The sequence below is a fragment of the Mercenaria mercenaria genome, chromosome 18, assembly GCF_021730395.1.
Source record: "Mercenaria mercenaria strain notata chromosome 18, MADL_Memer_1, whole genome shotgun sequence".
NCBI lineage: Eukaryota > Metazoa > Mollusca > Bivalvia > Venerida > Veneridae > Mercenaria > Mercenaria mercenaria.
In genome coordinates, this window is record NC_069378.1 from 44,950,095 (window position 1) to 44,962,115 (window position 12,021).

General features: G+C 34.4%; 1 protein-coding gene across 1 annotated transcript in view; it reads right to left on the reverse strand.

The window, feature by feature from the left end:
• Positions 1–1,175: 1,175 nt before the first annotated feature.
• Positions 1,176–12,021, reverse strand: part of LOC128550842 (uncharacterized) — a 37,885-nt gene continuing 27,039 nt past the window's right edge. The window contains exon 6 of the mRNA XM_053530688.1: positions 1,176–9,433. Coding sequence (XP_053386663.1) covers positions 8,084–9,433 — 1,350 coding nt within the window. The 3' untranslated portion in view covers positions 1,176–8,083. The remainder of the gene's footprint in view (positions 9,434–12,021) is intronic.

The window sequence follows — 12,021 nt, forward strand, 5'->3', positions numbered from 1 at the left end:
GGTATCTGCAAAACAATATACCCCTTCTTCGAAGGTGGGGAAGGGAGCATAAAATAGGGTTTCACAACCCATAAGCGTGTCCTGTACTACTTATAACATCGTTTTCGGAAGGATAGCCGAACAAAACTATTCAAAAAATAAACTTTGAAGGTACCACTGTAAGTGTTGTCCAATTTTTCTATAATCAGACAAATTCAAGGGCCTTAATTATCTTATATGCAGATGTTTTTCATTCCTGAGTATCCAGGCTGGTTAATAATTTCCTCCGACATTAATTTCGCATAAAATGATGGGACATTTGTATTACATATATAAGTTTATTGGGGGTTTTGTATACCAAGGCATTTTATAGATTATTTCAAGGGACATAATTCTGACCCTTATAATTTACCATAAAAGGGTGGGTAGAGATGGTATAGGTTAGGTATACGTTCTACATCTAAAATATTTCGTTATAGATAAAAGCAATGTATTAGATAAAGATCCAGACATTTCTAAAATGTGCACATTTTTTTGCGATTTTTAAGTCTTGTAGCCTCCACAATAAACACATGTATGAAATGTCGTAGGACTGAGTGCAGATACGTTAAAATAAGATGATAGCTATAGAGTAAATGTTTCCTCGGCTATAATTACCAGTAACCGAATAAAATGTTCGCTGACTAGCTTGCTTACTTACACTACTATATTTTACGTGTACAAACAACAAAATTTCTAATCGGTCAGTTTATGATGTATTACTATTTTGTTGATAATGCATGTATTCACAAGAAATTTCACATAACAACATTTGAATATTTGTGCACATGTCATGCACGTGTAATATATGCTATATTGGTCAAAACGCATAATGAGGTTACTTTGGCCGCGTGTCAGCCAAAAATAATTTAATAATTAGCAGCAGTACTTATTCAAATGTCGTTATATGAAATTCCGTCTGAATAAATGCAGTATTAACTACAAACTGACCGATTAGGAATTTTGTTGAGTGTATGCTACTAATTTACTAATGAGGGGGTTCGAATATAGAATATGTGAGCATATACAGTCTTATATGTCAAAGTAAGTAACCTGCCGCATATATCTGCATTCGCTAAGTGTTTTTTAAAGCTGAAAAGTTGTATATTAAGATTTTGTCCAGATTTGTTATATGGGTAACACAAGAAAGAACTAGGTTTTCCTTTCATACATTTCATTTATTCCACAGCTCTAAATTCTGTATTCATTTCTTAGTTTATAAGAGAAAAGATACAAAAGTAACTGTAGGTAATAATATGTTTACATGTGTATCTGATAAAGTGATCATATCCGAGGATATGTTACTTACTGAATGTCTATGTTTAAATGTCAATGTTCTACCTCGCCTTGAACAATTTTGTAACTCCTTCAATAACATTAACAAAACCCGCTTTTCGTTCATTTTTTTTTTTGTTTAGAAAAGTCTTTGTTACTATTTCACTCCAAAAAGAAAGTTCTCTCAAAAAGTTGTCGAACTTTGTTTTCAGCCGAAAATATCGCTAATGAATAAAATGATTATTAAAGACTGGACGTATTTTGGAATCTAACGGCATAGAAATCATTTAAATAATTAAGTAATAAATATAAGAACAACCAATACCTACATGTAACTTACATTGTTCAAGCAGTGACCACGCACGGTTGCAAACTAACTTAGACATGAATGAACTAGATAAATTACCATCAAACTTTGCAGAAATACTATGTCATTATTATAAAAGTTCAGTGACAAGATATTCTGCCAGACTGAACAAACATAGTTCAACTACAAACTCCGTGACAAAATACATAGTTTCTCCTGTAACATATGCATCGTTGATCGATATATGAAAAATAACATACATAAACATTTACCATTCTCTTGATATAAGCTATGTCGGCCATAACAACTATACATGTTTCATATGTATTTTTTATGTAAAGTGCTGTAAAAAAACGATATCTCATCTTTGCTTAAAGAAATCAATTTCCAAGCGCCTCGGGCTATGGAGAGAGCATCGCTCATGTACAACAATCTAAACCAAAGTGGGGTATAAATGATAATTCAGTCAATGACGACAACATGGCATTGAAATGAATTTAATTTCAATTGGCATTGATTTCTTTAAAACTGATGCAGGACAGCTGAACGTTTCGCTATAAGCATTATTACATCTATTCAAATTCTTAGTTTTAAATGTGTTAGACAAACATTTTATAGCAAGTTGTAATGTAAAGTATGTACAAAATATCTACGTTTTGTCACAAAAACATTACATAGAAATATCCTAGCAGAAAGCAGTCTATAATAATTAAATTAGATACTTGCGACATTTTCTCAGTAAAACATAAATATTTACAAAGTTTACAATATTACAATTAAACTAATTTACTTTCAATACAAAAAAAATCGAAACATATTGATATTAGTGTATTTTTGCTGAATACTGAATTACATAATTATCAAACCGTTTGTTAAATTGCAAATATCATTTAAAACCTTTCTTTCAAAGACAGAATATCAGAAAAATGTGTTAATAATATATCAATATTTCAGAATCATTGATTCATGCAATGACCTAATTTTATATTTACCACCTTTTTAAAAAGTCGAAATAAACATTAAACATTAATTTTAATTCTTTTTATTATACGACTTACAAAAATGACAATCTTTGTATGTATGTACAGCAATCCGAGATAAAATAATCAAACGACAAAAATATAACATGATCTATAAGTTTCTGACACTTTAAATTTTTCCAAATAATATCTAGGAATCGGCTTAAAATGTGCTAAATAGACATATACATTTCATTCCACCGTATTATTCACCAGTGTACTTCGGACAGTTTCTAAATGCAGCAAGCTACTGAATGACCATACCAGAAAGTGGCAGTTTTAATAATCGTCACACCACATGCACAAAGCATTGGTCCTTTACCTCTCATTCATGTGTGAAAGTTGGCAGTTACTTGCTGAGAGCAGGTTTGTACTGGTACAGAATCCAGGAACACTGGTTAGTTTAACTGCCCGCCGTTACATGACAGAAATACTGTTGAGAAACGGCGTTAAACCAAAAACAAACAAACCATATGTACAGCAATGCAATTCACTTTTATATTAAACGTAAATTTACTCGTATGTGTTGGCAGTTATTATAAAAATGATAAGAACCATCTGAATGAATATACATGTAATTTATAATAACACCAACAGTTTTTTTTTTATTTAACTTATAACATATTCATAAGTGTTATTGGTTACAACGAACTGACATCTGCAAAACAATAATTTGACAAGCACTCGATCAGCTGAAATTCATTAACAATTCTCAATATAGAACATTTCAAGAAGATATATGCGGCTTAGGTTTTGTATATCATCAGCATTACTTGCAATATCAACTGGTCATTTTCTGTATGAGATATATCATATGTCATGTATATTGTGTGATTGTTGTTTCAAATGAGCATGCTCTGTTTAAATATATGCCTTACAGTTAGTTACAATGTAGAGCTAAATATCGATCAAATTTGAATTTGTAAAAAGAATCAGGTTGCACACTATGCACCAGAAATACGAACAAGATGTTTATATAAGAATTATGCTTATATCTATTAGCGACGAACTGTTTATGAAAAATATCAACAAAAGTCACGTCGTAAATTCAACATTTTCTTTTTTGAAAGAGTGCGAACTTATTGTGAATAACGGCTATGTAAAATGAAATAATAAGCTCAAAACCCTACATTAAAGCGAATTGTCGAAACTGAATTAAGATGGCTTCATCTTATGTATGTGTATTACATAAACTCGATCATTTACATGCATTTATCAACTGTATGCTATATCAATACTATTCAATACACAATTGGGCAACTTAGAAAAAAAAAAGAGGGCCATGATGGCCCTGTGTCGCTCACCTGAGTACTATTGCTCAAAATGATATGATCGTTTCAAACCAATCTCATTAGAAGCTGCTAAGGTGTATTCATTTAGATAAATAATAAAAAAAGGTAATCTGTCATAAATTCAGTCAATATGTATCTTCACTGATTGTCCAAGTTCATCTGTTGACATAAATGAAATTTCAGATCAGTATCTTCATTAGTTACGGAGATATACCCAATTTAATTTGAAATGAAGGGAGGTAATTTGACATAAAATCAGTCCATAGTTATCTACCCTGATTGTCTCAGTCCAACTAATGACAATAATGAAATTTCAAATAAGTCCTATAAGTACCTACTGATATAAATCCATTTTGATTACAATCAGGGGAGGTAATAAGATATAACTCTGGAACATACGACTGGATCTGACAGGTTCGTCATGGAATCCAAGATATATTGTTGTTGAAGGTAGTTTGGAAGTTTGTATCAAATCAAACCATAAATGAAGTCTCTATATGGCTGCAAAAGCCAAAATAGCCAATTTTGGACATTTAAGGGGCTATAACTCTGGAACCCGTGATTGAATCTGACCAGTTCAAGAAAGGAACAAAGATCTTGTGGTGATACAAGTTGTGTGCAAGTTTGGTTAAAATTAAATCATAAATAAAGCTGCTATTGTGCAGACAAGGTCAAAATAGCTAATTCTGGCCCTTTCAGGGGCCATAACTCTGAAACCTATAATGGGATCTGGCCAGTTGAAGAAAGGAACCAAGATCGTATTGTGATACAAGTTGTGTGCAAGTTTGGTTAAAATAAAATTATAAATGAAGCTGCTATTGTGCAGACAAGGTCAAAATAGCTAATTCTGGCCCTTTCAGGGGCCATAACTCTGGAACACATAATGGGATCTGGCCAGTTCAAGAAAAGAACCAAGATCTTATGGTGACACAAGTTTTGTGCAAGTTTGATTAAATTCAAATCATAAATGAAGCTGCTATTGTGCAGACAAGGTCAAAATAGCTAATTTTGGCCCTTTCAGGGGCCATAACTCTAGAACCCATGATGGAATCTGGCCAGTTCAAGAATGGAACAAAGATCTTATGGTGACACAAGTTTTATGCAAGTTTGATTAAATTCAAATCATAAATGAAGCTGCTATTGTGCAGACAATGTCAAAATAGCTAATTCTTACCCTTTCATGGGCCATAACTCTGGAATCCATAATGGAATCTGGCCAGTTCAAGAAAGGAACCAAGATCGTATTGTGATACAAGTTGTGTGCAAGTTTGGTAAGAAATAAAATTATAAATGAAGCTGCTATTGTGCAGACAACGTCAAAATAGCTAATTCTGGCCCTTTCAGGGGCCATAACTCTGGAACCCATGATGGAATCTGGCCAGTTCAAGAAAGGAACCAAGATCTTATGGTGATACAAGTTGTGTGCAAGTGTAGTAAAAATCAAATCATAAACAAAGCTGCTATTGTGCAGACAAGGTCAAAATAGCTAATTTTGGCACTTTCAGGGACCATAACTCTAGACCTATAATGGGATCTGGCCAGTTCAAGAAAGGAACCGAGATCTTATGGTGATACAAGTTTTATGCAAGTTTGGTTAAAATAAAATCATAAATGAAACCACTATCGTGCAGACAAGAAATTGTTGACGGACGCACGCACGCACAGACGACGGACGACGGACGAGGGGTGATCACAAAAGCCCACCTTGTCACTATGTGACAGGTGAGCTAAAAACGATAAAAACAACAACAAATATCAAATAATGATACATCATATGCTTTAAACAAGACTTTAATTTTATTATCATTTTACCTGTATTCTGTATTTAACAACATAGAGATTGAAATATGACATAATTAATCTGGTGTTTCTTTCTGATACAAGCACACTCAATTCTTTACACTTATTAAACAGCCTTCGAAGTTTACGCGTACGTAAAATCGATCCCTATATATAATAAAAAGCGTCTTTCAACTGTATCTGATAAAATGTCAGCCCGTTATTTTAAACGAAAATTTTGAACTGCATGGTTGTTTAAATTGTTAGGACAACTTGCTATGGCATGCTGCCTAAGACTCTACTGTTATCTACACTCACCTTTACATATATAGAGTCGCAACCTCACTTTCATCTCTACAATGTTTATTCACACATACAGATTAAAAATACTAAAAAAAAAAACAATATATGAAGTGTCTATATAATTCATCTGATGTCAAACAAGTAGTCAAAGAGAAGATTCCTAAAATAATACAAACCGGACAAAAAACATTCATTTACATAACTCTATAAATCCCTTAAAGGCCCAGATCCGCTACGTGTAATCCCACCAAATCCAATAAACAACTCCCATCTCATATGTTGTTATCAGCAATTATGTAACAATAGCTGATTAGCGGGCAATTAGCTCAGCAGGGTCACAACTAGACCATGAAGATGAAAACCAAATGTGCAGTGGAGTTGAAAGAAATTAATATTCCTTTGATAATTGTGAAATTATAATAATAATATTATTATTATTATTATTTGTTATTATTAGCATTATTGTTATTTATTATTATTATTATTATTATTGTACAGACAATTATAATGTCATCAGACTACTGTTCTATAATACTGCAAATTAAAATGATAAAAGATATAGTAATGATATTGAAAATAAGGGTATTATAAGTGAAAAATCAATGTGTTCTTTTTGTTGACAAACAATATCTTATAATTTCATAATTATAATGAAAAAGGTCATACGGACGAAATGACCCTTCCATTATATTTATATATAAAAAAAACTTCCAAAAAGAATGGGAAAATGATTTTCTCATGTACAAGCAATCACCTTTATTTGAATATAATATTACTTAATAAAATCAAATTGTTGTGTTCTATCTATACTATCTTCGATTTCAATAATAAATTGCCCAAAGGGTACCTTTTTCAGTCTTTTCTTTATAAAACTGAAAACTGTTATTTACAATCATCTGCAAGCATTTAAACAAAAGGTAAATGTCACATTTTTCTAAAATAAAAAAAAAATGAATATGTGCACGTCTCCAGACAGAACTTGAAAAAAGCATGCTTATTTTCCCAAAAAACAGCATGAATGTTGTAACATATTTTTAAATAAGGTTCTTGTTATTTCATAATAGTTTGATCAACAAATATTTTCCTTTTCATAAAAATTGTCAAAATAAGGTATAACTTTTAAAGTTATCACTTATTTACTGTTTCGGGGCCTCCGTGGCCGAGTGGTTAGAGTTGTTGACTTCAAACCATTTGCCCCTCATCGATGTGGGTTCGAAACCTCATTTGGGGCGTAGAATTCTTCACGTGAGGAAGCCATCTAGCTGGCTTACGGAAGGTCGGTGGTTCTACCCAGGTGCTCGCTCGTGATGAAATATGCACGGAGGGGCACCTGGGGTCTTCCTCCACCATTAAAGCTGGAAAGTCGCCATATGACCTAAAATTGTGTCGGTGCGACAATAAACCCAACAAAATAAATATTTACTGTTTCCCCTTCCCACTAATTGATACATTTGTAAGATAGACTGACTTTCCAATAAACAACGGCCCTTGTTTATTGGAACCATACTGTGATAGCCATTAGCCCCCAACTGTGCAAATGAAGACAAAATCCCTAGGCTCACTGCCAAGATCTAGGCCTTTAGGTATCATTAGTATTAACTACATACAAACATACAAGTGCCTCTTGTAAGAGGGAATATATGTGCGTCTTTGCCTTTATGTACATATTTTTCCTCCATGCACGCACATATGCGTGTGTCTCCTTTTCTCCTTTTCACATAATCAAAAGCAAAACGCGCTAACTATAATTTACAGCTGTTACTTATTAGTCTGTTGTATGCAGGTTTTGAGGAAGTACCTTTTGAAAGATTGACACCAATCGTTAAAATAATATTTTACTTTTCACTTTCTGTGTCGTTAAAAGCAGAAACAACCCGATGATAGAATCGTTTAAACCTCTGGTAATCTTCATAAATTTAGTCAATATTTCACATATTCTTAAGTTTTTTTTTACTGGAGGTAAAACAAGAGAATCCGAGCTAGAATTTAAAACGTTTGGTGTTAGAATTTTTAATCTTATTACATAATTATGCCTCCATTTTTCATTTGTGCGACATTTAGATGTTTATATATAATCTGTATGCATCATTCTATTTTCCTTTTATTTTATTGTAAATATTTTGAAAGAAACCTGGTTCATCTTTAACAACCTGTTCGGCAAGTTCTTCAGAAACAGAACTTTCTTCTATACAGAAGTGCTGAACTACATCTCCATACTGAGCTTCTTTCTTGTACAGCTGAAGCTCTTTTACTCTGTCTTCAAAACCTTTTCGCTTTTGTGATAGCTCTGATTCAATGAGAAGTTCAATTTGCTGAACTAAACTCAGAGGATTTTGACGAATAGCTATTTCTTTTAGTTTATTATTACAACTTGTTATTGTTTTCATCATTTCTTGAATTTCCTTCTTTATTTTCACAATTTCCTTGTGCATCTCTTTTACAACTCCTTCCGAGTTTAGCCTTTTGCCAGTGGCCTCTTCATATTTAAGTTTCTTATCAGCAAATGATTCGAGCTTAGTTTCGATTTCAATCTCGAAGTAAAAGCTCATATTTTTATGTTGTCTCCAGTGGCATTTGTTCTGGCATTGTGTACAGTTGTCTCCAGACATTGCGCAGCAGTATTTTTTATCCTCATTATCAGAGAAGGCACAATATTTGTGACAAGTCCGATTGCATTGGAGGCAATTGGTCACAAACTGACCAGGTTCAGTATCATGTTGTTTAATGTTAGGATATTCTCTTGGGATAAGGAAGTCTTTGTTTTGTTCAATATCGAGCTTATGTTGTTTGATAAACTCAATCTGCTTTCTCATGCTAGCTAAAGTGCTGAGCCCTACGTCAACCATTGGCAGAAGGTTCTGAATTGTGGTTTCAAGATTCTGCCTTGTGTCAAGTACGTCTTTGGTTTGTTCAAGACTTGTTGTATGCATTTTACTCAGATGGTCAAAGAATGCTCGAAAACTTTTGATACCCATGTTCCAGTATATTGGGGAAAGGCTGGAGGGACCCAAATCTGTGTTTTTTGTAAAAAGGGCGGAGTTATTAAATGTAAAATGTTGACCAAATGGAAGTCCAGATTGCTTCAGTGAGGCAAGAACAGGTGGTGACTCTCCGTCAGCAAATGTAATCAATGAGCAAATGTTTTTTTCTACATTTTTGCCAAAAAGAGACATAATTGACTCAAAGATATATGTTTGGGTAGGTGTCAATCTTGCATCAGGTGCTTTAATCAAAAAACAAACAGCATCAATACCTAATACGCCTCTCACATCCCTGCAGGAAAACAGTGTATGTATCTGTTTGACCAACTGCCTGTCTCTCTTATGTCCTCTCGTATCACCAAATCCAGGAGTATCGATGATATTCAATGTGAAGTCTACCCTTCCTCCTTCCTCGGGGTACAGAGTATAGCATGTTATCCAGTCAGTCTGAGAAAGCGCCTGAAACATAATATATATATATAATTCAGCAAAGGAACGTGCTAGAGTGCCAGGTTCTTTTTTTTAAGTGGGTTCGAGCTTTTATTTATGATACATTACCCAGGCACTTATACTAATCTTGCGATTTAAATTATGTTTTCAGTATATTTATTCAGAGAAGTTTCTGCCCCTCCACACTGCCTAACGGCATTATTCATAATATATATTGCTAGACAACACAGAATCCACTACACATTCAAAGACAACATACTCAAAGTAGTTCTACTCATTTGGGTCAAAATATTTTCTACAATGTAGACTTTGATTAGTCATTATTTTTTCAAACCGCCTCGGTAGCCTAGTGGTAGAGCGTCCGCCTCGAGTGCGGGAGGTCGTGGGTTCGATCCCTGGCCGCGTCATACCAAAGACGTAAAAATGGTACTAGCAGCTTCTTCGCTTGGCGCTCAGCATTACGGGGATAGTGCTAGGACTGGTCAGCCCGGTGTCAGTATAATGTGACTGGGTGGGGTATCATGCCACGTGTCTACGGCGTGATATTCCAGTGAGGCAGCACTATAAAGTTGGGCATTGTGCTCACTGCTACAAGTAGACACCGTCGTTTATATGACTGAAAAATTGTTGAAAAAGACGTTAAACCCGAACACACACACATTATTTTTTCAAAACTTCATAATAAACTAAAATAAGTCAGCCAATAAAAACAGATAGGGCCGTGTGCTAAACTGATTTGGAAAAACATAGACATCGTGCAAGTTTTCATAATGGGTGTCTATGGAAAAATCACAATATTCATAACATAAAAATTGTCTACAATGTAAAATTTAATGAAAATTCTTACAGTTGTAAACAGACACATGGCCTATTGTCATGGTCGCTTACACATAGCATGTGCGTTGAAAACCAGTTTCTGAAAACTGTGTCAGGAAGTTGGCGCTTTGGCTCAGTGATTAGAGCATTGGACTTCGGGTTCGAATCCCCCTCAGGCATTAATGACTTTTCATCATAAAATTCTATCCACTTCAATTTCCTTTACACTCTTTAGTCTTAATGTGAGGTTCTTCTACGAAAAAGACCTTATCTCGTGCCTAATATCGCACCTCCTATGCCAAAATATAGCATATACGTCTTCATAAATGATGACTCCTTTGAAAAGGGGAAGTGTTACGGCCGTTTACACCTAACCTTTACGTTTAAACCTAATCTCTGACAACTTTGTCAGGGAGTCGACGCTTTGGTTCAGTGTTTAGAGCTAGCCTTCCATCCGTGCGACCCGGGTTTGAGTCCCACCAGAGGCATTTCGGACTTTTCATAAATCGATGTCTATCCGTTTTAGCTTCAACTTTCTTTTTTGTCCGTTTCATTTGGTATGAATATTGAGTGCTGTTGTTGTTATTTTCTCCCCATTCCCATATGTTCATGAAGCCCGACCGCTTAGCTCAGTACAGAGGGCGTTAGTGATCGCCGGATCGCAAGTTCGACTCCCGGGAGAGAGGAACGGCGAGTGATTATTCTACATAAAGAAACTGAGGATCTAAAACTGTTTTGCTGGAGCCTTGATAGCGGAGTGGTTAAGGTCACTGACTTCGAATCACTTGCTCTTCACGGCTGTTTATGCAAAACCTCGTTTGGAGAAGTAAAAAATAAATGTTTCTTTTACATCGAAAATTTAAGCTTGAAATTTTGGAAAACATTTCTGTTTTATTTGCATGATTTTGTAAATAAATCATTTCAAGCAATACGCCTTAGAAGTAACGAACGATACATCAGTCTTATGCTTCAAAAGAAAAACACATGGCATGCAAATGTTCTTGTTTGCCTGACAATTTCATAACCGATTTAAACTAAGCATGAAACTGGTGAAAAAGATCATTGCATACAGCATTATATTTCTCATCGAGTTAAAACTATATAGTATGGACTCTTCAATGCCGGATTTTTTATATTCACTTTGCTTCGTGAGATTATATGTTTCATAACTTTATAGGGTATCTGCAAAAACAAAAATTCATAAATCTGTTGGAAAATCTTAATGAAAGCAGACTCGGTTTGATCGAGTCTCTTCGCATGAGATAATGTAGTATCCAAAACACCTAACACTTCTAACATCGACTTACGTGCAGGTCGGGGTCTATTAAGTCTACTATTACGTTTCTTGATTGCGTTTTAAGGGTATTTCCAATCTGACTTAAGTACTTGACCTTATAATGCAATCAAGAAACGTAATAGTAGACTTAACTAGAGCTATCACTAAAGGTGATGAATGTACCCCCCGCATGCACTGACACAGTACATTGCAATTTGACGCACACAAGACTGCATAATTATGTGGACTGTATGTATATAGACTGTATGTATACAGTATAGTAACAAAAAACAAAGTCCCATAACTATGCAGAATATTTATCTAAAAGAATGTAACATGCACCATGCACAACTAGGGTTTGTACTGATCACTTGTGTGAAGTTTCATTAAATTGTGTGCAAGGGTTTGGTAGATTAGGCACGCACAAGATTGCATATGCAGACTGTATGTACATAGTATGTTAACAAGAAACAAAGTCCCATAACTCTGCAATTTTTGTTGCTGA